Source organism: Gamsiella multidivaricata (assembly GCF_025024155.1).
Source record: "Gamsiella multidivaricata strain RSA 2152 chromosome Unknown BC939scaffold_34, whole genome shotgun sequence".
In the NCBI taxonomy this organism is placed as follows: domain Eukaryota; kingdom Fungi; phylum Mortierellomycota; class Mortierellomycetes; order Mortierellales; family Mortierellaceae; genus Gamsiella; species Gamsiella multidivaricata.
Window position 1 is genome coordinate 67,850 of NW_026251742.1, and position 25,125 is coordinate 92,974.

A 25,125-nucleotide genomic window follows, 5' to 3' on the forward strand; every position below is an offset into this window, starting at 1 on the left:
CTCCCCTGCTCCTTCTTCTTTCTCTTCCCTCTCTTCCCTCTCTTCCCTCTCTTCCCTCTCTTCCCTCCCTTCCCTCTCTTCCCTCTCTTTGCCACACCCCTCTGCATCCATTTGCACCCGGTGGCCCCCTTGCCTACACCCTCTAGCGTGCCATCTGTACTGGGCCACTGCTTCGGCCTGCGCTACATCTCCACCCTTCCCCACACTCGCACCCCCAACTGACATCGCCTACCATCTCCTTATGGCAGTGCACAGCACCCTCGCCATCCCCAGTTAGACTTTATCAAACGCCCCCACTCACCCCCACCACCCCTGCACATATACCCTCCCTCTCCACCTCCCTCTCCCTCCTAATGACTTCCCTACCATCCTTCTCCTCCCCCTGCATCGCTCCTGACAGCACCGGTCAACTCCCCTACCTCTTCGGAGTCTCCTCCTCCAGCAGTGGCAATCGTCTGGAAGCATACTCGCTCGACATATCCAACCCTCTCGCACCCACCTCCACCTTCATCTCTGCAACAACAACCCCCGGGTGGGATCCACAGTACAGTCTAGGGTGCTACGCCTACCTGGGCGATCGTCCACCGCCAGATAGTCCCATTAGCCTCATTCAGTTCGGCGAGACCGTCCAGACCTTGTTTTTTCCGAACGGGACTTGGCTCACCTCGATCGGCCAAGGTGCAGAAGGGGCGACGGTGGATTATGTCAGTCCAAAGTATTTTAGCATTGTGGCATCGACAAATGGTTGGAATTGGTTCTTGGCCAGGATGGCAGGGGGTTCCTGGAGAGATCTTCGCATTGGAGCCAACTCTGCGGCGGTATCAACAGAGTGAGTGCAAACCCTTCTTTCTTTCTTTTCTCCTTTCGCTCTTGTGCCTCAGCATTATCTACACTTGTCTTTTTCTCATCTTGTTTCTCTCTCTCTCTCTTTCTCTCTCTCTCTCTCTCTCTCTCTCTCTCTCTTTTTCTCTTCCTCTCTCTTCCTCTCTCTTTTTTTCTTGCCAGTCCGACGATAGCGGGCTCAGATCCACTTCTGACGGTGGGAGCGATTGCGCAGGATATTGGCAACTTTGGAAATGGTCTGCTCTTCGTCTTTGAACAATCCGGAGCTGCCGGAACGGTCTTTCGGGCGACGGGAAATAAACAACCTGACCAGAACCTGACCACCACAACCGGAACCGAATCCTTGGTGACGTTGTCCAGGATTAGTGCTGTAAATATGAATAATACCGTACTTACAGCCGATGCTATACCTGTCAGCTCTGCCTTTGCGGCGTTTATCCTCGATAAGGTATTGTTGAAGGGCGGGGGGATAAAATGGGGTAGAGGGTGGGGGGGGGGGGGGGGGGGGGGGGTGGATAAAGGGAAACCATCATTGAAAAAAAAAGACCGGTTCGATGAACTGTGCTACAAGGTTTCTTTTTTATGCGAGACTAATTTGCTGTGCTATGAAACGTGCGACGCGTTTGGGTACGAACCTTAGGGACCTGGTGGCACGATCTCGGTATTTTCAATCGACCCTCGCTCCTCAACCTCCAGACTGGCCCGCGCATCCATTAACTCCTCATCGCCGCCCTTCCTCTCCAATCAATCGGTTGCTACGCTCAACAGCAAAATCGTCGTCTATGGAGGACTCCTGCAGGATGGAAAAGGATCATCCACTGATGTACATGTGTTCGACGTGATCTCAGGAAGCTGGTCAGGCCCCAGCTTGATCAGCCCCTCCCACTCAAAGGCCGGAAAGATGAGTCCGGGTGTCATCGGTGGAATAGCAGCTGCCGTAGTCCTTGTTCTGATTGCGTTGATCGGCCTCTTCGTTTGGCGGATACGACGCAGGAAGGCTCAGACGAGTGTCCGGAGTCATAGCAGTAATGAGCAACGGGACCGCAATTCGCAAGATAATAAGAACGCGATGATCAATTTGATGAACATGGAGAATAGAGCTATTTCCGCGCCCGGACGGAGCGACCAGCAACGGCAGGATCAGCAGCATATGGATGTAGATTATGAGAGTAGCGTGACCCTTGCAGATGGAGCAGGTATATCCCCTAGAACGACCGCACCGAACACACCCAAAAGTTCAAAAGGACAGGCGGACGGAAAACAGTATCGGACACACTCATCGCGGTCGCGACAGCCCTCGAAACAGCCCTCGAGACAGAATTCAGCACGGTCGACCGAGACGAGTGCCACCCATATCTCGCTCTTCCCAGCGAGCTCGAACGTCTATTTGGTGGATTCACCTTCAATATTACCGCCAATACCGATGATCCCTATGGCATATACGACCAACAACATGCCTCCCCTTCAACTGGTCCAACAATACTCATACAACAATACTTCTGGACAACCTAATGCTTCGCCCTCGAATAGCAGCAAGAAAATGTCGGCCTACAAGGCCCTGGTGCCAGATGACTATGATGATCGCCAGCCTTTTCATCGGACGACAGACAGCGCGTCGGAGGAACGGTTTCTATACCAGCGAATGTCGACGACGGCAGGATCTTCAGGTTCTCCGGATAGCATCAACACTCCTTGGACAGGTGGTGGTGGCAATGGGCAGGAGCCTTCGGAGCGGTCTCGACCGTCACCATCATCGTCGAAATCCAGGATCTATGGCAAGAGTAGCAATAGCAGGAACCTGAACTCTTCAGGATATAATGGCATGGGATCTCCATCTTCCTCACCAAGAACTGCTGCGCAGCGGTATCCTGCAGGTGAGACTATGCTCTTCTCAACATCGGCCTCCTCGCCATCCTCACCTGCGCTCTCGGAGGGCGATCCAAGAAGAACGTCTAAACGGTCGAGCACGACGAAATCAAAGAGGAAGCATATGCCATCGTATCTCCGGTCCAAGACGGATCCATTGCTGAACACAATGTCTGGTCTCGGTTCCGGCTCAGACGCACTAGCGGCAGCAGGCGGCCGTGCGAGTAACAATCCCAAAAGGCGAGACTCAGCAACATACAAAGTTGAGTATAAGGAATCGCGATCCCCCCGACAACAGGCCTCGAATATCTTCTCACATAATGGGTCTGCGTTTCCGGGATCAGCCTCGACGACGCCGACTTTGAAGCCGTCAGAAGCGGATGCAAGGTTCACAGAGGGATTCCCGATGCCCCCGACCCCGACTTTCAAGGATTCTTATTTTTCGGACGGGACCACGGTGTTGCCTTCATTATCGTCGCCGTCGAGTCCGAGACATTCGACGTCGGCGCAGAGACAAAAACAGCATCAGCAGTATCTAGATTGGTATCAGCAACAGCAGCAGATCCAGATAGAGCAGGAACGTGCTGCGGCGATTGCGGCTGCTGCTGCTGCTGCTGTTGCACAGACTCAGCCTCAGACTCAGGTGGTACCAGGGGGAAAGAAAAGGAGTTCGAGCGCACTGCAAAGTCCGAGGACGCCGAAGCTAGGGCTCTTGCCGAGGCTGGCTGCGAAGGATGATAAGGAGTGACAGAATAATAAAAAAAAAAGAGCATCCCCTCTCTCTGTCTCTCATTAACCTTGTCGTGCCTTGACTTTTTTTTTTTCTGGTTATTTGCTACGTTAACCTTGTGCTGACAACAGAAAGACAAGTAGAAAACACCCGCCCCTTTCTCCCCTCCCCCCTTATCATCCCGAAAATCCTTGAGGAGCAGAGTCATTTTCTTGGTCCGTGACAATGGCCTCTTTTCAGTAAATCTCCTAGACCAAACTAGCACAGGTCCGCGTAATTTTCTCTCGGGTCGATTGACCCCGCGAATCTATCAGACCGAACTAGCAATGCTCTACTACAGTCGTCCCTTCCTTCTACCAAAGCAGAACCGATCCAGAGAGGCCAAAAGGTAGGTCACATTCCCGGGCTTGTCGCAACAATTGCCATACCTCATCAGTGTGTTAAAAGCTGAAGACTACGCGTTACAAAAACGGTATCTTCCCCCATTCCTTCCATGGTTGTCAACTGCCTCCTCCCTTGCAGGCAGTCCAGCAGCGTCCGATCCGCAGCACCAGGAGCCAGCGCGGGGGCCAGAGCCAGAGCAGCCTCTGTTTGCATGATCGGCGAGCAATGCACCACAAGGACAGTGGTTGGCGTCGCAAATGTGTCCACTGCCCTCATTCCAGTCTCCCCGAGGACCCTTGCATGGCGCGCGTTTCATCTTTTCATCTTCGCTCCCGAGCAAAAGTCGCGTCGCAGCGTGGTTTCCAGATCTTTTTTTTTTTAATTTTTTTAATTTTTTATTATTGACAAGGATCTTCAACGATATGGGATTTGTAGTCCACAGAGGCTGTGTCCCATAACGTCTCCTACAAGCAGCATATTCACATCCATCCCCGCCTATACCGACACAGACGCCCAAGCTCAAACGGCCCAGCAGGACCGCGTAACTTTTTTTTTTTTTTTTTTATAACAACTTGTCTCTCGAGTCAATTGACTCTGCGAATCTATAAGACTAACTAGCAAAGATCTACTATCGCTGTCCTCACCACCAAAGCGGAACCGATCCACAGTCGCCAAAAGACAGGTCACATTCCCCGGGCCTGCCCCTAGGGCCTGCGCAACAATTGCCACACCTCATCAGTGTGTTAAAAGCTGAAAACACCTTGTTACAAGAAGGGTATCTTCCCCATCCCCTCCATAGTTGTCAACCGCCTCCTCCCTTGCAGGCAATCCAGCAGCGTCCGATCCGCTGCGTCTGGGTCAAGCACGGGGCCAGGGCAGCTCCCGTTTACATGGTCAGCGAGTAATGCACCACACGGACATTGGTCATCGTCGCTAATATATCCATACCCATCACTCCAGTCCCCTCTCGGTCCCTTGTATGGAGTTCGTTTCATCTTGGCTGTGATCCCCCATTCTCGCTCTCGAGCAATGGTGGCCTTGCAGCGTGGTTTCCAGATCAGCTCCGTAGCTTTCTCCTCAATAAAGCCGACGAACTTGTGAATGACCTGGCGCGCAATCGACGATGGCGAGGTAAATAGACTGCCCCACTCCTTGATAAGGCTGACGGGTGTGATGCCACGGCATAAATCGCTGATGCTCCAGGTCAGATCCGGAGAGCGGTCATAATACTCGTCGCCTTTGAGCATTGATCGGGTCCCGGCGATACAGGATAGACCTCGGATGTGGGTCTCGTTGTTAGGACAAACCCATCGAATGGGTTTCGGTGCAGCAGCGGCGGCTCCAGCGCGGATCCTATCACGCTCTTGCTGCTTCTTGCTGTTCTTGTTGTATGCGGTCGTTGCAGCTCGTCCCCATTTATCAATCTGCTGCAGCCCTTCGCGCCAGATCTCCTTGTGGACATCTCTAGTAGCACTGCACGTCCACAGGTGATGGTTGTCCTCGTCCTGAACATCGCAGACGCAGCAGACACGGTCAGGATATAGACTCGGTGTAATAGCTCTAGGCAGTCGAGGGCAGGGGTAAGGATGGAAAGGGTTGGAATGCGTGCTGTATTAAGATGGCAACTAGCTGGTCTATATATCTATGTCTACGGTCCGGTTCCGGCCCGGTCGGTTGTCTATAGCCGGGGCCCCAGTCCTTTCGGAGTCGGGGCTATAAGCGGGGTTATCCTGTTACACCTTCCCATTAAAAAAATAATTTTACAGTCTATGCTGTTTCTTGTACTGCCGTAAAAGTCGCGCACAGTTGGTCATATTGCTCTCTGGTTCCCATGTGGAGTCCTCCCTTGCATATCCTTGCCACTTGACCAGGTACTCCACGCGATTGTTGTTGTTTCGATGCTCCATGATCGTCTCAGCCTCGTATTCTTCCTCGCCATCAATGATCTCTGGTGCTGGCCTCGCATGTGCACGTCGGCCGAATGTCACCGGTGAAGGTAAGTAGGGTCGAAAGCGGTCAACGTGGAATATATCGTGTATCTTCATGGCCGGGGGTAGCTCAATGCGGAAAGAGACCGGTGAGTGCTGTTCCAGGATGGTATAAGGTCCGATGAAGCGTGCCTGCAACTTCTTGGTGGGGCGATTCCTGTCAGCAGCAACAGTGATGTCTTCTGTACTCAGCAGCACCTGGTCTCCAACTTTGAAATCGTGATCACGGCGACGAGAATCCGCATTCTTGGTCTGCCGTTCCTGAGCATCTGCGATGGCCTCTTGCGCGAGGACTAATGCTGTGCTCTGTGCCTCTACGAATTCCATGACACTGGGATTGGGACTGGGCTGAGGTTGTAGCAGAGACGACGGTACGCGTGGGTGAAATCCCAGGTTCAAAAAAAATGGGGACTGGCCAGTGGTGGCATTGCTGGAGTTGTTGTAGGCGAACTCAGCGGCGGATAGGAGTAGATCCCAGTTTGTCTGTCGCTGGTCCACGAAGGCGCGTAAAATGGACTCCAGTGTCTGGTTGGCACGCTCGGTCTGTCCATCGGTCTGAGGGTGGAAGGCGGTCGACATGGCCAGCTTGACGTCCATGAGGCGGTGTAGCTCCTTCCAAAAACGACTGGTGAACTTAGTGTCGCGATCAGAGACGATCGAGGTCGGCATGCCGTGCAAGCGAAAGACGTTGTCAAAGAACTGTCGAGCTACGTCGGATGCTGTGTCGGTGGTGTGGGCTGGGACGAAGTGGACCTGCTTTGACAGTTTGTCGACGAAGACCGTGATGGAGTCATAGCCGCGAGGAGTCTTGGGTAGCTTGACAATAAAATCCATCGTCACCGTCTCCCATCGCTGAGTAGGGATCTCGAGGGGCTGGAGTAGACCGGCAGGTCGCTGGTGGCTGGGCTTGTTCCGTTGGCAACTCTCACAGGTTTGCACGTACTGCCGGGTGTCACGTGCGATGTGAGGCCAGTACACAGTGCGACGGAGTGCATCGTATGTCTTGTCGAAACCAAGGTGACCGGCGATGGCGGAGTCGTGGGCATCGTGAAGAAGAGAGAGACGAATGTCAGATTTCTGGGGGATGCAGACAAGGTTGTCTCCTCTGCGATCAACACAAAGAAGACCATCAATCAAGCGGTAACGCGGTGGTGTACTTCCCTCGAGGCAGCTTTCATAGATGGGACCGAGCTTGGGGTCGTCCCGGTAGCTGTCTACAAGGCGCTGCCTCAAACCTGAATCCAGCTGAACGGTCATTGAGTTGATGTTGACTGCAGGGGGGTCTTGGTCATGATGGTCCGGTCGTCGCGATAGAGCGTCGGGAACGATATTGTCGACTCCACGCTTGTACTTGAAGTCGAAGTCGTACTCCTGCAGCAACTCCATCCATCGTGCCTGGCGTCTAGTTAACTTGGGTTGGGTTGGGAAGTGCTGAAGAGTAGCATGGTCGGTGTAAACGACAAAATGTGTCCCGTCCAGATAGTATCGCCATGTCCGAAGTGCGTGCACAACCGCCAATAGTTCCTGTTCGTGGGTGGGATAATTGCGTTCGGCGCTGTTCAGTTTGCGGGACGTGAACGCCACGGGTCTTGACTCACCATGTTCATCAGTCTGGAACAAGACAGCGCCTAGCGCGAATCCAGACGCGTCGGTTTCAACTGTGGTTGGTAGATCGGGATCGAATATTCGCAGCACAGGTGCTTTGCTGATCGCCTCCTTCAGGGTGGTGAAAGCGCGTTCTTTGTCCGTGTCCCAGGAAAATTCCACGCCTTCACCTAACAGAGCCGTGAGAGGGAGAGCGATGTTAGCAAAGTTGTTGATGTATGTGTGGTAGAACTGTGCGAGGCCAATGAATTGTTGCACGTCCTTCTGCTTCGATGGGCGAGGCCATTCCCTGATAGCCTTGACGTGGCCGGCGCTGGTGTGGATGCCATCCTTTGAGATGACATGTCCGAGGAATTCAGTTTCTTCTTGCATGAAGGAGCACTTGCTCAACTTCGCATAGAGGCCGTTCTTGCGGAGGAGCGCCAGCACACTTCGGATGTGGGCAATGTGCTCTTGTTTCGTCTTGGAGTAAATAAGAATGTCATCAAGATAAACAACAACCCATTTGTCTAAAACCGGATCCAAAACCTTGAACATCATGTTGGAGAAAGATGCAGGAGCATTAGTGAGACCAAAGGGTACCACATTGAACTCGTAGTGTCCGTACCGACAGCGAAATGCTGTCTTGTGCGTATGAGGCTCAAATATCCGTTGCTGATGGTATCCTGACAGCAAGTCCAGTTTCGAAAAGTATCGTGCCCCTCGGAACCTGTCGATGAGCTCGTCGATGCGAGGGAGCGGGTGGCGGTTCTTCCTTGTGATTCGGTTGAGTCCACGGTAGTCAACGCACATTCGGAGCGCACCATCCTTTTTTCTGACGAAAAGGACGGGCGCGCCATAAGGCGATGTGCTGGGCTTAATGAATCCTTTGGCGAGGAGGTCGTCGAGCTGTCTCCTGAGCTCGTCCAGTTCCGCAATAGAGAGGCGGATCACAGGGCGGAATGGCGGGTCTGCGTTGGGGTCAGTCTCGATTTTCATAGCATCCCCTCGGTCTGGTGGTAGACCGGCGGGGAGTGAGTTGGGGAAGACGTCTGCAAACTCCTGAAGTACAATGGGTCGGACTTCGGGCGGAAGATCAGGTGTGGAAGGTTTGGTATCGTCGTCGTTTTCATCATCGCCGTCGTTGTCATTGTCGTTGTCGCCGCCGATTTTCACCAGAGCCATGAACACTTCCGCGTCAGGCTGAGCTGCAAGAGTATGAAAGTGCAAGTGACTCATCAAGAGGCCACGGGACTTAGCTGTAATGGATGAGGGTGCGAAGCCTCGACACGTCCAATGAACGGTGTTGCCATTATGTGTGAAATGAAGGTCGTTGGTACGCCAGTCGATGTTGGGGTTGATGTGTGTGAGCCATGGTTTACCGAGGATAAGGTCGTATTTTTTAAGGGGGTAAAGAAGGGTGTTGATGGTGTCGGAATAGGAATCTCGTTCGAGTGTGATGGAGGCGGAGTGATTGGTGATGGAAAAAGTACCGTCGGGGAGAACAATAGGAATGGGGGAACAGGAATGGAGAGGAAGTGAATGTCGTTTTTGAAAAGAAGAGCTAATGACGTTTCCTTCTGCTCCTCCATCAATCAAGATGTGGGCGGGGCGACCGTTAATAGAACCAATAAAAGTCAGGAGGGTGCGCTCGGCCTCAGCCGTTGTGAAGGACTGCAGCCGAACGGTACGCTTACGAAGGCGCTTCAGCTGGGTCTTGGAGAGGGCTGGTGCTAGAGTAGCGAGAGAGGCAAGTGGGTCCAGGTCCACTGCCTCAGACGACCTAGACACCACGGACGGGTCGTACGTGGGTTGTGGTTTGTCTGAGACGGTTGGCAGGACATCAGGGGCATGGTGAGATTCGATGGTTGTTTTTGTTGTCTTTGCTTTTCTTGGAGCATTTTTGTACGATTGGAAGGGAGCGAGCATAGGCACAGTGGAATTGTTTTTATTTTTTGAGGAATAATTACTTAACTCTGAGTGGTGCTCACTCCCCTTGTCCAGAAGAGAAGGGGAGGGAACTTCAGCGACCAAGTCCTGGACTAAGCCTGATCGCTGGAGGCGTTTCCCGCCGAAGCAGAACCAACACCCGCGGCAACCGAGAGGTTGTTCATATTGCTGCCACGGCAGTCTCGTGCCATATGGCCGTCTTGTCGGCACTTGTAGCAAGCACCCCGGGCTCGAAGGCGGGCGCGTTCGGTGTCGTTGAGTGGGGCGAGGTTGTGGCGGCCGTTATTGTTGTTGACCTGGCGGCGGAGTGCATTGAGCTCCAGTCGCAGGTTATCCAACTCCATGGCCATCGGGTCGGGTAGACTGGCTGTGTGGGCGGTGAGGAAGGCATGTGCAGGGGTAGGAGTGGCATGGTTGGCGTTAGTGGGAGTGCGATTGGGTAAGGAGAAATTATAAATGGTGTCAAACTGCTCGGCAGCCTGACACATCTCGTGGATAGACACCGGGCTGCGGCTGTTGATGGCGAGGCTCATCAACATCTGGCGCAGGGCTAACGGGGCGCCTGCCAAGAAGCATGACTTGGCAGAGTCCTCGAGCATAATACGAGCCTCAGGGTGGGTCTCGTTCGTGCACAAAATGGCCAGGTAGCGACGAGTGCGACTGACATAGTCAGCAACAGTGCTAGACATTTTGATTCCGAAGAGGAGGGTTCGGACATGATCATAAAATCCAGCGGGGCGGAACTCCGCTCGAAAAAGCTCCTCGAACTGGAACCAGGGTGTCGTGTCCGGCGCTTGCAAGCCGTCCCACCAGAGGAGGCCAGTGGGGCCGAGGTACGCAACAGCTGTGACCGTGCGCGAGTCTTCGCTGATGCGAGCACCAATGAAAAAACGGCGGACAGTGGTAAGCCATGCTTCGCAAGCGAAGCCATCCCGCACTCCGTTGAAGGCAGTGGGAGACGGGTACCTGTAGGAGGGTAACAGGACCTGGACGGGGGCAGGGGCGGGGGCAGGGGTGGATTCATTCATGGTTAGGGAGGAAAAAAGGGATGACAGTTGGTCGGCCAAGGTTTAATTTAATTGGTGGATCAGGGTAAAAATTTAGCAGAGTTTCGTGGTACAGGGGGATCGTGGTTCAGGGACAGAGGTGCAGGGGATCGAAGAACCTTTGCTACCATGTAATAGCTCTAGGCAGTCGAGGGCAGGGGTAAGGATGGAAAGGGTTGGAATGCGTGCTGTATTAAGATGGCAACTAGCTGGTCTATATATCTATGTCTACGGTCCGGTTCCGGCCCGGCCGGTTGTCTATAGCCGAGGCCCCAGTCCTTTCGGAGTCGGGGCTATAAGCGGGGTTATCCTGTTACACTTGTGCACAAGATCACGCGATTTGTTAATGTTGAAACATCATGCAGTCCTCCTGAGAGTTCAATCATTTTGTTTACGCACAGAAACACAAATCCGAAAGTCGATCGATCCTTTTTTGTTGACACGCAATTTGTTTACGCCGCACACTCCTCACTCTTTTTTCGAGGTTACCCGCACACTCCTCACTCTTTTTTCGAGGTTACCCGCACATGCTCAGACAGTTTGTTAATGCACGTCGTTTTGGCACTCACAGTGCTCATGCAAGTCCTTTTTTTAATTCGCGTAGGGCAATGTCCTACTCCTGTTCGTGCGGATGGGTGAATACAACAATTCCCATCTGTGGTTGTACCATGTAAACAATCATCGGGTGGGCGAAAACAGCAATTTGCTTCTCATGTTCGTTCCATGTAATCAACAGAAAATGTAGATATAAAATCGTTCTTTGCTTGACTTTTGAGCCAAAACGAACAACAATCAATCATTACCATGACTTGCGACCTGTCAATTCCTTTGAATATTTGTGGGATTCGTGATTCTCTCAACATTGTCGTTCCACCATCCATGACAGTTCAAGAATCCATGGACGCTATTCGAAAGTCACACCCCGGTTTGTCTGGATAAGTTTGATCCAGTTTCTCTGCAAGCAACTTGGAAGCACACCGTCTTCAAACATGGCCGGCGAACGCATGTTTTTACCGAACTTTCCCAACAAGATGACTTTGCGGAGCTTTACTCATTAGGGATCGTCTTTGGAGGCAGCGTGATAATTTCCGGAAGCCCCTGGTAGCAATCGCTGGCATAACCAGGTTGTTTTATTTCGAAATAAAATTTATTTCAATTGAACAGAGTCCATAATGTATTGAATTGAAATGCATAATAAAGCTCTAAACAGCCACGAAATAGTAATCGCAGATGATAGGCGATTGAATTGAAATGAACGGCAATACAAGGCTCTCATCGACGCGTCGCAACATGCAAGTCCTTATGAAGCAGGCATGATGCCCACTGTTAGCCTATCCCTTCGTTTGTTTTCTCACTCTGGAGTGAGGAATTTTTAAAAAAAACTACATAAATGAGAAATTCTCTAAAATGGGCTAGCTTACCCCCCTAATTGCTTATCTGAATCTGATTCAGATCGAAATTCCACGTACGGGGGCCAGCTCCCATAAAACTGTTTCATTATGATTCCTGCCTTCGAAATTGCAGATGAAAAGTGCCCTCCACCAACATTTGCGATTCTTTACCATTACCATCAAGCTAATTCTAGCCATGAATCCCCCCAACAATTCTTCATCGGGAACACCTTCTGATCAGGCGCCATCTGGTGGCCAGGCTGCTAGTTTGAGGCAGGTGGCTGCCCTGTTGTCCCAAGTAACAACCATCCTTGGCCAGACTGAGCCTTCTAGCCACGCTGCAGCTTTCGTAACACAAGCTGCAAACCTCATGCAACAGCTTGCTCCACTCTTTGACCAACCCGTGCCTGTGCCTGGTCAACCTGGGGCTCTGCCTAACCCAGCTACCCAGGGGCTTAACGCTTCTGTACCTGGATCCAGTCAGACTTCGTCTCATGCTCCAGTTATGCCCATCGCTGTCCAAGTTGCACCTGTAATCATCCACGGCACCTCACCCCTCGGGCCAGTGATGCCTTTGACCATCCAGACCGCTCCTACCACCATCCAAACTGTGCCTGTCGCCACCCAAGATGCATCTCCACTTGCTAAAGGAGCCAGTGGAGCCCACTCAGGTGTGGAGGAGGGGCATTCGGCGACAATTGTTCGCTCCCGTCCACTCCTCAATGCTGAGGAACAGTTTGATGGTCTGGAGAACGAACCTGGTAAGCAATGTGCCCAATGCTTTTTGTTTTTTTATTTTATTTTTTATTTTTTATTTTTTTTTATTTTTTTTTATTTTTTTTTATTAACCACGTAACCATTCAAAAGTCGCTAGCATGGATACTGCCGACAGTGTCAGCAGCAACACCAATTGCAATAATAAACGCAGGCGCAATCTTCCCCCCGTCCTCTTCTCAACTGTCTTCCGCCTCTTCCTGCATTTCATGCTTTTACTCATCCACATCATCATCCTCACCATGGCTATATCAACCTCCCTGCGCCTATGCGTCTGGACGGGTCCCTTGAGCCTATCCACATATTTTCACTTTTTTTTACGGATGATATCTTGGCTGAACTAACATGGAACACAAACGCATATGCTACAAAGAGGAAGCCGGAATGAAAGTTGGGGCTCGTACATGGATGTGCACCTCCTCAAAGGAACTTAGTCTTTTCTTGGGTATCCTCATCTACATGGGCATTTTCCATCAGCCTCGTGTTGAGGATTATTGGTCTCTGTCATCACAATACCCATCACATCCATTCAAGCGCTTCATGTCACTCACTCGATTTCAACAACTCAAGCGATCCTTTCATGTTTCCAACCCGTATGCCCATCCTGAACCTTTGGTATTTCATTCTGGAGCCACTTTCTACCAAGCTTCAGGAATTGTTCCACAAATTCTACACCCCTTCGACAAATGTCTCTATTGATGAGATGATGGTTCGGTTCTCAGGTCGAAGTATGCATACTGTTCGGATAAAGAACAAGCCAACGCCTCAAGGATACAAGATCTTTTCACTTTGCGACTCTGGATACACCTATTCTTTTCTGTACACCTCGAGGGTTCATCCTTTCAATGTTATTGAGGAAGTCCCTGGCTTGAGCAAAACCTCGTCTGTAGCCTACCAACTTGTCAAACACTTCCTTATCGAAATTTGTCCTACAATGTCTTCATGGACAACTATTTCTCCAACATCCCTCTTTTCATTGCTCTTCGGGACCTCAATATTGGAGCATGCGGCACAGTACGGAGTTCATCGTCGCGATTCCAAAAGAACTCAGGGTTAACAAAGGCGATAAGCTTGACTGGAATACTTTGTCTGGTGTTGTGGTTGATGATAAGGTCATTGCCATACTTTGGATGGATAATGGGCCGGTTACAATGCTGTCTACAATCCATGAGATCGTGGGTGATATCTCATTTCGTCATGCGCAATAGACGCCGCCCTCGAGAAACGAGTACAAATGGCAGAACTGTCCGTGCAGTTTTCCAGGACATCCCCGAGCTGACCTCAAGATCCCCAAGGTTATCGATGATTATAACCATTACATGAATGGCGTGGATGTCAGTGATCAGTGTCGCATGTACTATCACACACAACTATCAGTTGTCCGAAATTGGATGCCTCTTTTCTTCTGGCTATTTGACACAACTATTGTCAACGCATACCACATTTACAAACGGAACAATGGGTCTCTTTCTCATCGCGATTTTCGAGTTCAGCTGGCATGGTCTCTGATGATGAATGGCATTCGAGAGGAGCAAGCTTTAACAAGGAGCCGCCATGGCCAACCACTTGTGTCGCGCAAGGTCAATAACCCCTAACATTTCTAAATTGAAACCCACGCTCTCTGAAGAACGTTTCGTTATTGGGAACCACTTTCCTGAATATTCAGATAACCGTTCCGAGTGTGTACTCTGTCGCTACAAGTCAAGCATACATGGGCCTGGCCTCACAAGCTTTCATCACAAGATTACACATTGGAGCTGCACCCATTGTGCCCTTCCTTTGTGTATCATCAAAGAGCGGAATTGTTTCCAAGAGTATCACAGATCTCAGGATATTTAATTATCAATGGTTTTCCCTCTCTTACGATAACAGAATGATGGCACCAACGCCTGTTTTCCCTTTGCGCTCCGGTGAGGTGATGAGACCAGTGTGCCAGGTTGTTGTTCATGCCGGTTCGGGAACCGGATGTTGAACGCAGTGAAAGATGTAAAAAGAAGACGGAGACCTTTTTACTTTGATATAATTTTTCGTTACACGCGTTTGCACGGAAAATTCCTCACTCCAGAAAAAAATTCCTCACTCCAGAGTGAGAAATTTGTGACAGACGAAGGGATAATAGCATCATTCACTTAGACTTTCACGTTGATATTTATTGAGGCCGTGCCTTCTGAAGCCCCTTCTCTGCTGCGATACCGCGGCTAAGCTGTAAATAGTACTGATTGAAGGAACCAGCCCGCGCGATTTTTGTTTAACGACCAGCAATCCAGCCTCCTTTCTCAGATCCAACGTTGGCTCTGCGCCTCCGAGATAGCCTTCAATGCTGACTCAATGACCAGCCGATTGAAAGCCATAATGCTTTCGTACCGCAGCGCTGGCGTTCTTGCGCCACTTGTAGTACTTGTTCATTTGCCAGATCGAGGGTTCCCCGTCAACACCATGAAACCATTCTTGCCAAATTGGATCGATGGTACGTGGACGGTTCTTCATGGTAATGAGGAAATGACGGGCTTGTCCCGAGCCATGCCAGTTACTCTGCCAAGGCCACCAAGTCGTCCTTGACTGGCTCGGCCTCCATTGAGGGTAACTAGGGCTGTGAAACTGATGGCGGAGAACGTGGCGGTGGAGAACGTGGTGGTGGGAATGTGGTAGTGGAGAATGTGGTGGTGGAGAATGTGATTCATTCTCTGTAAATGGCAACCGAGATAGCAGTGGCGACCACGGTTGATCCTGAACAGATGGCGGCAATGGCTGTGGCTGCAGTTGTTGTTGCGTTGGCTCTTGTAGTGTTGAAGGTAACATCTCTGACGCAAAGGCATTTCTGGCATCTGTGCTATCTTAAGCTCTGTTCTAGCCATAGTATCAGCTGCAGTGGCCATGATCTGCTTTAAGACGTTGTGAATTGAGATCAAGCTGTTGCCTATATTATTGTTCACTGTTATTATGCCGCTGTGCATAGTGACCATGTCGCTCTTCATGTGGTTCATTTTGTCGTGCTATTGATGCTGACCAAACGTTCCTGTCGCGCTGCATGTCGGTTGTAGTGGGTATTGTTTTAAGCAAGCTTGTCGCGGATGCCACCTTCTCTGAAATGTCCCGCAGCCCATGTTGAATGGCGGAGGCTATCTAAGATAGGCGATTTGACGTAGCCATCTTTTCGCGCAAAGCGGCCCGGAACTCGCTGAACATGGTAGCCTGAAGACTGGCTCATGAAAATCCGGTGGAAGTCGTACTGACACTGTGGGTCACCGTTAATTTCCATGAGAGCTGCAGCATCCTGCAAGATGACCTTGCGCAAATGGGCTAGAAGGATAAATACATGTAGTTTAGTAGTTGAACAATAGCATGGCCACAAGCATATGCAGCAATATATCAGCTTACCGATCTTTCTTTTGTACGCCTCCATGAATGGCCTAGCTATTTGCGCGGGGATGTCTCTGCTCCCTGCCACACTCCATTTGGTGCCGAAGCTGCCTGTTCTGTCCATAGATCAACAACAGCCTTGATGTAGAAATCAGCCGTCTCGGGCATGTAGTAGTCCTTCAGCGCATCGGTCCGCGGTTTCTTTTTGCGCAAAGGTTGAACATCAGGGCTCCGTGGGTCGCCTTCGCCAAAACGTTCCTTAAAGTATCGTGTAGCGCGTGAATTTTTTACAGAGTCGTCCCTGTAGTGATGGCGCGCACACCAGGCCTAAGGCAGAGTGAGTGGAGGTAAATCGGACAAAAATTAAGGACAGAACCAACAGCATCCTGACTTGAATTAAAGATCATCTCTTACTTTCTAATGCTCTCGGTATTTGTCGTATGATTTTTGGGTGGATTGGTGTAAGTTGGCGCGGCGCACTTGTTGGGCAATGAAGACAGCATCTACCTCCTCTCTGTTATTGATCCCGGCCCACTCCAGTTCCGACTTAGGCATTCCTACTTGTTGGACAATAGGCCGAGCCTCTTCGTCGCTAACGCCCTGGTCGATGGTCTCGCTGGTCGTTCCATTGGTGTTGTCTGCCAGCAGCAGCAGCCTCGCTTTTCTTTTTCGTAACATTAGTTCTGGCATGAGTCCCATTTGCAAGAGCGGAGCGGACAGCATTTGAGGTTGATGCAGTGGCAAGGAGGGAGACTCGACAGCATGCTGGTACTGGTGCTGTTGTATGTTGTGTCTCCTGCACCATGTGTGCCGTTATTGCGGTACCACCTTCACCCTCTGTCCATGCACTCTCGTACAGCGCGCTCTCCTCGTCTACTACGTCGTCCTTATCGTCCTTATCGTCGTAATAATGATTTTGCACTTCGGCTACGTACAAGCAAGAGAGTCAAGCAACAGAGAGAATTAAAGAGGCCGCATTGAAGTGCAGACTATTACGCTATCAAGAATCTCAGAATAAAAAGTATGAGCCATCACCTTCGATCCGATCCAGAGTGGGAAATCGCAGACTGAGTCTGACTGCTTTCGCCGACCTTGTCTAAAAAGTGCGAAGAGTAAGGGTATGACATATGGCGCCGCTGCTTTGTCGCTGGGTTATGAGTTCCGCTTGAGGCACTACTGCCTGGCTACTGGCAGGGCGCGAGAAGGAGATGAGAGATGGCAAGAAGATACAATACAAATGGACGGCACATCGTGATGCACATTTTTTTTTTAGTATTCTCGGTCATCCAAAAATTCAGAAATTTGTGAACTGGTTTACAGGAAATACCCTCAGGGACGTGGTGCGTTTTGACCCTACCCATGGTGATGTGGGCCTTAGTTTTTGTCGCCTATGGCCGGTTCATATGCAACAGTAGCACCCGTGCATGCGACAGGGTGCGGTGGGGTTTTGCTAGCTTGCACAAGCATCATCTGCTGGAGGGAGAAAGCATAAGTCAGACTGTCGTGCACGACTCCGATGGATGTGCTCATTTTGCACCTTACAACTCTGCAATGTCTATAGGAACGGGCACTTGATTTCCTCCTCGCAACCAAGGCCCACCAATACATCATTGAATCAGCGCAACCATAACGGATCATGCGAAAAATGCGATGAGGACGACGACTAGGCCTCGGTGGGGCATTTCATCTATTTATCTGTGGACTTGTTAATGGCCCTTGTTCTTTTCTTGCCTTTTGCTTTTTTTTTTTTTTTTTTTTTTTTGCTGTCTACGTATTCATATCTCCATGGAGCAATGCAGCATTAAACTTCCTTCGGTTTTCAAGAAGTCTGCTTAGATACCGCGGCTATCTGCATCGTAATAGAAATGTGTAGTGGATCGTGATGACGCGAACTGCGGCTTCTGTTTTTTGTTGGCAGAGAATCTCGATTCCCCACCTTCTTGGCTCCTGGCTCACTATAACATGCATACGTAAAGGATTTGTCCAAGGGATTAGGACAATACAGCTTGTGGTGGTTATCCGGCTGCAGCTCTGGATTCAGCAGAGAGATTATGCTGAACCTATACTAGTGAGGAGATTATACCGTTTACGCGACTTGCTCTACTGAGAAGACTTATCGGGCGCTGAATTCAGCACAGATGCGGTCCATTCTGGCGAGTCTGACGAAACAGGATGTAGTAAACGAATTGCGCGCACAGATCGAAGTAGCGATGCCGGTGAGGAATATTGAGGTTGCTATGTTCATTTGTGATATGACGGTAGGGCTGGTACAATCATTCCATGGACTGTTCTTTGCTCGGGTTACAGGGGCTTTTGGCGATGGGTTTAGTGGACTTCATATCCGAGGGGTCTTTTAAGATGATCGTTCACTTCCATCCATTTCGTCTCCTCTCTCATTTTTTCATGTAGACGCTCATCTCACTACCTTTATGCTCTTATATAAGTCCGTATCATAAAGGCCCTGTTTTCTTTATTACGCATTTTCTCTAAATCCCACCACACCCTCTCGCAAGGTCACCAGTTTCCTCCTGCCCGGTTCCTCTGTACCACTTCGAAAGCCGGACGACGCAACTTCCCAGGCTGTCATGCCTACAACGCCTCTAAGCACGCAGCTGAGTCATTATGGACACCCTTCTGATAAAAATCGCGTCTTAAAAGATTGATATCTCGGTTATTGAACTCGTCGGAGCTAAGGTTCCCATGGCTGCATCCTTGCCCTCAGTGTATGAAGTCGTCTGGCGGAAAACGGCGTCAAAGATCCGTGAGATATATGGTCAAAAGTTTATTGAGGGGCTGATGAAGCATAACGAAAACGGAGCAATGTCGGCGAGGACAGTGGTGGAGGGATCGGTAAGGGTATTTTGCGAGAGAAGTGGAGCGAAGGGGGCTAGGGTGATTGTGGGAGTCTGGTGGGCGGGAATAGCGATAGGAGCTCAGGAAAAACTGCTAGAGTTGGGAGATCGATGGGGCGATGCGATGGTGTGTGAAGTACGTGTGAAGTTGGCCAGAGGGCCCTTTCCCTCAGAATACTATCAAGGAGCAGTAATGGCAGTGGGCGGAGTCATGATATCTTTTGGTGTAGTGATCATCAGCAATTAGCGTTAATAATAATAAAGGAGAGGATAGCTTGTAATCTAATTTGAAGGAGAAAGTGCTGCGCCCAAATACAGCCGTGTACGATTTCGTTGTGCTTTTTGAACGCATTCACTGTAAAAATGTGAAACCGAATATTTATGTCCCACAGACTGAACGTCAACAGCACCACAGCAGGATCTTGCCTGGTTTGGTTTGTTTCCTTACCATGCACGAAGTATATATACACGGGACATATATCCTTGCATATGCATGGCGTAAGCGTATACTCCAATATCATCAGACACCACTCAAGGGTCAAGAACGAAATTGAGCATCAAGATGCTTTCTAGGATGCCGTGGATGTCCTTCATGGCGCTATACGCGCTCAGATTCCTTTTAATCATATACTCCATGCGAGTGTGAATTTGCCCTCCGCAAAAAAAAAAAAAAAAAAAAAAAAAACCTGAAAAACTGGGTTCTATTGCCTGGTGTATGCAAATGAGTAACATGTCCCAGGGCTGACGCGGGGCAGTCGGACCTACTACAATACCAATATCGATTGGATATCCACGGAGGCTGGCCAGTATTTATTACACTGCCTGATGTTCTCAGTAGGGGACATCATTGGTTGTTTTTCATTATGGGGGCTAGCGGGGGTGAATGGGCATGAGGAGAGGAGGCGGATGCAGTGAGCATTTCCTCGGCGGAGGTTTTGGCGGAGAATGGTCTTGCAGAAAGGGCTTTTGGCTGTGGCCCGTTTAATCTAATTTTCTTCGCACTCAGCATCGCAGGAAAGATGTAAAAGACAAGAGCTAGACCTTTGGAAGTAAACGAGAATGTCCCTGTCCATCGGAAATCCGTTTATGTTAGAATGACTTTGCGGATCTGATGCTAATCCACATGGATACACCTGAAAGTGGAATGGAGCAAAGTGGGGAATGGCAGAAAAAGGAGGGAGCAGGCTCCACGCAAAGGGCTTACTCAACGTTCATTCTTGACTTAAAATTTTTCTTAACGGTTGAATGTCCATCCTCTTCTGAAAACTTTTTTCTTCGTCACACCTTCTCCTCCTTTAGCTTCCTCATCTCATTCCTCTTTCTTCATTCCTCCGCTCCCCCATTTCTTCATTCCTCAAAAGGGTTACTATGCCAGACGGCCATCCGCATTCCCATGCTATCCAGATGGATGACCCTCTCGACAGCAACAGTACCGACACCGCATCAATCAGCACTGTAACGACTGCCGGCCATGGCGCTGTAGTCCCCGCCCTAATCCTTGCTAATATTACCAGTGCTTCCCCTACTCTGATCGACACCATCAGCCCCGGCTCTGCAGTCATTTCCCCGCGAACCACCTTACCTACAACTGCGAACAATACTCATGGGAACACTGGCCTCTCCTCCGGATTCGCACTCCCTACCGCCAATCCCTTCACAGAAAGAGGCGAGCCCGTCAACCCCTTCAGTCCTGCAGGAACACCCCAGGAGACCCCGATGGTCACCCCTCTCGGATCACCCACACAGGAGCTGCAGAAACTCAGTCTTGGTGTTGAACGATACGCACGAGCAATTGAGGATCCTGGCCCCATGGGTTCCTTCTCAGGGACGGTGCCCTTGCCCTCGCTCTCGCAAGCAGATCATTATGCATCAAGGAGGAGACCCTCTCGTATTCTGCTGGATGCGATCGTTTCGTCCTCACCGTCCACAGGCAAAGCGGCCGAATGTTCGGGCGTCAATAATTCGTCACAAGAGGGCGGATCTGTAGAGTCACCCACGGGCAAGAGCAGCAAAGGGCTAAACCTTAACACCATCAAAAGAGCTCTCTCTGGAAGGCGTCGTATGCAGGACGCAACTATGGTTGATCTGGAGACCAACCATACGGGTGACAGCAGTAACACAAGCAACAACAGGGATGGAAGGAAGAACAGCGTCATGATTAACGATCTCGGAAACCCCTTTAGTAGTCCGATGCTCTCTGCCAATAGTGATGCTCAGGTCGCTCTGTTGAATAGTCTGTCGTTCTCACCTCAACCACTGCTGTTGCCGTCAACGCTCTCGAATCATCCGCTGCAGGAGGCCGCGAACGAGAGTCGACCGAATGAAAACGACGAGATCAGGAGACGATTGGAACAGAGTAATAGTCAGGTTACTGCCACGGCCACCGTCGATAGATCATCGCCCGATATGCAAGCGGACTCTACGGCTGCCACAGGAATGCGCCACAGAAAGCCCAAGGGGGGCATTCTTAGTCAACTGCTGAAACTGCAGAGGAACGAGGCTGCAGCGGCGGCGGCGGCGTCTGGATCTTCGGGTGCCAGGAAACCACATGGGAGCCCACAGCATCCTCAGGTGAAGAAGACAAAGAAAGGGTTTTATTATCGATCCTCGTCCAAGAACAACTCGTTCACAGATCTCAATTCGCCCTCGGCCACGACCACACCGCGTGTGTCCCCCAGGAACTCGAGGATCTTTGAGCTAGACTCGTCAAATGCCTCGACCACAACCACACGTCTTCCCACACAACCGCCGACGTCGATCAACAATGCCTCCTCACCCTTCAACAGACCTGACCCACATGAACACATCGAAGAGATGGAGGCCATCAGCGCGGCGGCCACGGCGGCGGCCACGGCGGCGACACTCTCGACCAGTTTGGGAATCCAGCGGGATATCGCTGAAATCCTGACGCGGCAGTCGTTCCTGATCATGATTGCCAAGGCTCTGATTCTCTACGGAGCACCGTCGCATAGGATTGAGGAGACCTGCGCGTTGTTGGCAAGAAAAATGGATGTGGACGCTTCATTCGCGTTGCTGCCTGGGTTAATGACCATCTCGTTCAGCGATCCCGAGACACATACCAGTGATACAAGGCATCTGCGGTGCACGCAGGGCATGGATATGTACAAGCTCTCGAAGGTCTACACAATCGCATGGGGTGTCCTGCATGGCGAAGGTATCGAGGAGGCAAACAAGAAACTCGAGAAAGTCACTATTGAACCTGGATATTATCCCGTCTGGGTCACGGTCATGTCCTGGATGTTCGCTGCGGCGTTCGTGGCGCCCTTGGCGTTCAACGGCAGTTGGCTCGACACAGTGTTGGCGGGATTCTGTGGTTTGTTGGTGGGATTGCTCGGAGTCGTCGCGGCCAAGTTCCCGGTGTATGGAAATGTGTTTGAGGTGACCTCGAGCATTTTGGTCGGGTTCATTGCGAAGGCGTTTGGAGACCGAGTGTGCTTCTCGGCCGTAGCACTCGCGGGTGTGGTGGTGTTGTTACCAGGGTTGTTGTTGACGCAGTCGATTATGGAATTGGCATCGAGGAATATCGTGTCGGGCGCGGTGAGGATGTTCTATGCGCTGATGTATGCCTTCTTCCTCGGCTTCGGACTCTCCCTCGGCGCTGAGATCTGGGACTCTGTAAGTACTATTGCTCTTTGCAATGTTATAGTTGCAATGCTGTCTTTGTCAACCTATTGGCGCATAATAATTGACATGAGATATTGCATTGCGCTGATGCTTAGATTGGTGGGGAATCGACGGCCCCTGCGTCGGCATGCGAGAAGGGCGTGAACCATTGGTGGCTCTTTTTGATCTTCCCTGCGGTGTCGACTTCGATCAACATTGTCTTCAACGCGCATCCAAGCCAGTGGCTCGGTATGACCGTAGTCACCGCCGTCGGCTTCACGGTCTCGTACTTTATGACGGCCGGTCCACAGGTTACGCCCGCGGTTGCGGCGTTTGCGGTCGGCGTTGCAGGGCAGGCCTACGGTCGGATAACGGGCAAGCTAAGCTATGTGCCTCTGCTGAGCGGAGTTCTTTTGCTGGTTCCAGGAAGTGTCGGCGTGAGAGGAGTGCTGGCCATCATTGGAAGTGACCCGGGTCAGGGCTTTCAGTTTGCGCTGCGGATGGTCAATATCTCTGTGAGCATCACGGTAAGCATTTGATTGTATCTTTCGTTTGGTCGTATACGGCACTTTCGATCCCGTCTGTCCTTTGGCAGACTCTAATTGCTTCTTTTTTTTATTTTATTTTTTATGACAATTCAGCTCGGCGTGTTCTGTTCTGCATTGGTCTGGTACCCATTCTGGCGCAAGAGTACATTTATGAACTTTTAATGTGTCTAATTCGACCTCTCTATAATGGCCATCTGATTTCGCTATCTTTGGCAGGCGGCCATGCATTTTCAACCAATTATTCTTAGACATATACCCTCTCTCCCCTCCTCCTATTTTCGCAATAATCTTGTAGAATATATCCTTAGCTGGTTAAAATAGATATAGTATTTTGCGTCCAGATAGAACAACAAAGTTCATCTGATATGCGTTGATTTCCAGTGGTTTATTATGAATTCTCGGTGGTGTTGAGTGTATGATGAGTGTGCTAGTGTTGGTGTTGAAAGGGAGGAATGGATGGAGCCCTCGTCTACTTGCGCATCAACAGGTACAAGTTCTCGCCCAAGCTGATGTTCTGCAAGTGTCTGAAATCGCCTTCCAAGCACATCAAAAGACCACCATATGAAATGTAAACCGAGCTAATTTGAGAAAGGAGATGATGCGTTTGTTAGAAGATCGAAGTAGCGGATGTTTGATCGATAGTTCCTGAACACGTCCGCAATCCTTGGCTGTGATATACGTGCGCTCCCGCACAGTTTGCTGCTCAATGGTTCCATATAGCCCAGATTCCTACGTCCGATCGATCTGCTCTGCCGTTACTAGGTCCCAGCTTGAGAGAAGGTCCAAATCCTGCCAGGTCCACGTCCCTTGATCCTAAAACTCTACCAGCCTCGTATACTTTTTCATGAATTGGCACGGTTTCAACGAAAACAAAACTTACACTTTGCTTCCCTGACCCTCATCGTACTTGTAGACCTTTCCATACATGACATATTCATAGTCATCGGCCAAGGTTCTCTCGCCACCGACCTTCTCACGCCAGCTCTCCTGAGTTCCTGAGGTATCGTTTCCGACCGTAGTGGTCAAGGACAAGGAAGTAGCAAGGACAAGTGAGAACTTCTCGCCAATTTCGAGAGGGTAGAGCTCGTTGTTGATATCGAGCGTTAATTCCATCTCGTAGTTCTCACTGCGGGCATTGATACGCGAGACTAGATACGATACGATGTTTGATAGTATTTGGTTAGTTCGGCCCCCTATGGTTTGTTACAAAGAGCAGTGTTGATCTACCAGGAGCAAATGCATCGCTGCCAATGAGGCCTGGAGAGGTATGTTGGATGGAAGTAGGGAGGGGGGAGTTTTTTTTGGCATTGAGCGAGGATGCGTACCCTTGTCGAACTTTTTTCCTGCACCATCGACGTCCTTGATATCGAAGATGTCGGAGAAGAGGACGTTGTCTTTGCTGGCCATGATGTCCGAAGGATCTGTTTTGGGACTCGAAGAGGTATTGCTGGAGTGAAGAAAGGTGTATTCTTTTTGCCTGAACCACGCATGCAGAGTGTTTCTGTTTACAACTGTGCAGGACGAGCGAGCAGACAGTCACTGATATCAGTTTTTTTGAACCAAAGCAATTCAGCAGCTCCTCCACGACGTGAAAGAATAAAATGCCGATAGCGGCCTTTATTATTCTGATATGAAAGTGCGCCTGGCTATGTTGGCTATCAAATCGAAGATAGATCGATCCTGAGTTCCTGCTTGCCATACGATCACTACCGCCTTGACTATGAAAGCCTTTGTATAGTCGAAACAGCGGTTAGTCTTCTATGTGTTCTATGTGAAAAAAAGGAGCACGAATTTCTGCTTTTCTATCACGTGCTGGAGGAACAACAGGCATGAGCTGCATGCAAAACAGGCACAAACCTTTTGAGAAACAGCACAAACCTATTGGGAAGCAGCACAAACCTGTTGGTGAACCAGCACAAACCTATTGTGGAAGCAGCACGGACCTCTTGATAAAGAGCACTAGCCGCTTGTAAAAAGCAGCATAGCACACATGCTGGTCCACATTACTTGCTAACACTTCATCGACTCACCATTCCTCTCATCTTTCCACTGTCAACCATTACACTGCAACTTAACGATCAGTTTTGTCATCCCCGTCTTCGTCCTTGCTGACCATTAAGTGTTCGTCCATGGCCTTTTGATTAGTGCAGTCCTCGTCATGGTAATCATCGTCGACATCATCGGC

General features: G+C 50.4%; 3 protein-coding genes across 3 annotated transcripts; 2 read left to right on the forward strand and 1 right to left on the reverse strand.

Moving 5' to 3' along the window:
* Window positions 1-41: 41 nt before the first annotated feature.
* On the forward strand, window positions 42-3,442 carry BC939DRAFT_493160 (uncharacterized protein; the record flags this gene model as incomplete). Its single annotated transcript, XM_051559548.1, has 3 exons — window positions 42-829; window positions 1,006-1,291; window positions 1,484-3,442. Coding segments are annotated over exons 1-3 (2,721 nt in total), but the record flags the coding sequence as incomplete, so codon positions are not given.
* An 18,140-nt stretch (window positions 3,443-21,582) lies between these two features.
* Window positions 21,583-23,102, forward strand: BC939DRAFT_397429 (uncharacterized protein; the record flags this gene model as incomplete). Its single annotated transcript, XM_051552354.1, has 3 exons — window positions 21,583-22,404; window positions 22,509-22,919; window positions 23,034-23,102. The coding sequence occupies 3 exons, from the start codon at window positions 21,583-21,585 to the stop codon at window positions 23,100-23,102; spliced, it is 1,302 nt and encodes a 433-aa protein (XP_051411980.1).
* A 144-nt stretch (window positions 23,103-23,246) lies between these two features.
* Window positions 23,247-24,418, reverse strand: BC939DRAFT_452096 (RNA polymerase I). The gene is made up of 3 exons (XM_051555762.1): window positions 24,266-24,418; window positions 23,821-24,088; window positions 23,247-23,518 (listed from the first exon to the last, which is right to left on the reverse strand). Exons 1-3 carry the CDS (start codon window positions 24,345-24,347, stop codon window positions 23,410-23,412), a joined length of 459 nt encoding a protein of 152 aa, XP_051411981.1. The 5' UTR covers window positions 24,348-24,418; the 3' UTR covers window positions 23,247-23,409.
* Window positions 24,419-25,125: the final 707 nt, after the last annotated feature.

Bases quoted from the DNA above. Each gene is read 5' to 3' on its own strand.
- BC939DRAFT_452096 (XM_051555762.1), bottom strand. From the start codon at position 24,347: ATGGCCAGCAAAGACAACGTCCTCTTCTCCGACATCTTCGATATCAAG. The intron at 24,089-24,265 runs GTACGCATCCTC...TATCGTATCTAG, and splicing joins AGGAAAAAAGTTCGACAAGG to TCTCGCGTATCAATGCCCGC. The intron at 23,519-23,820 runs GTAAGTTTTGTT...TTCTCAAATTAG, and splicing joins GAGGGTCAGGGAAGCAAAGT to CTCGGTTTACATTTCATATG.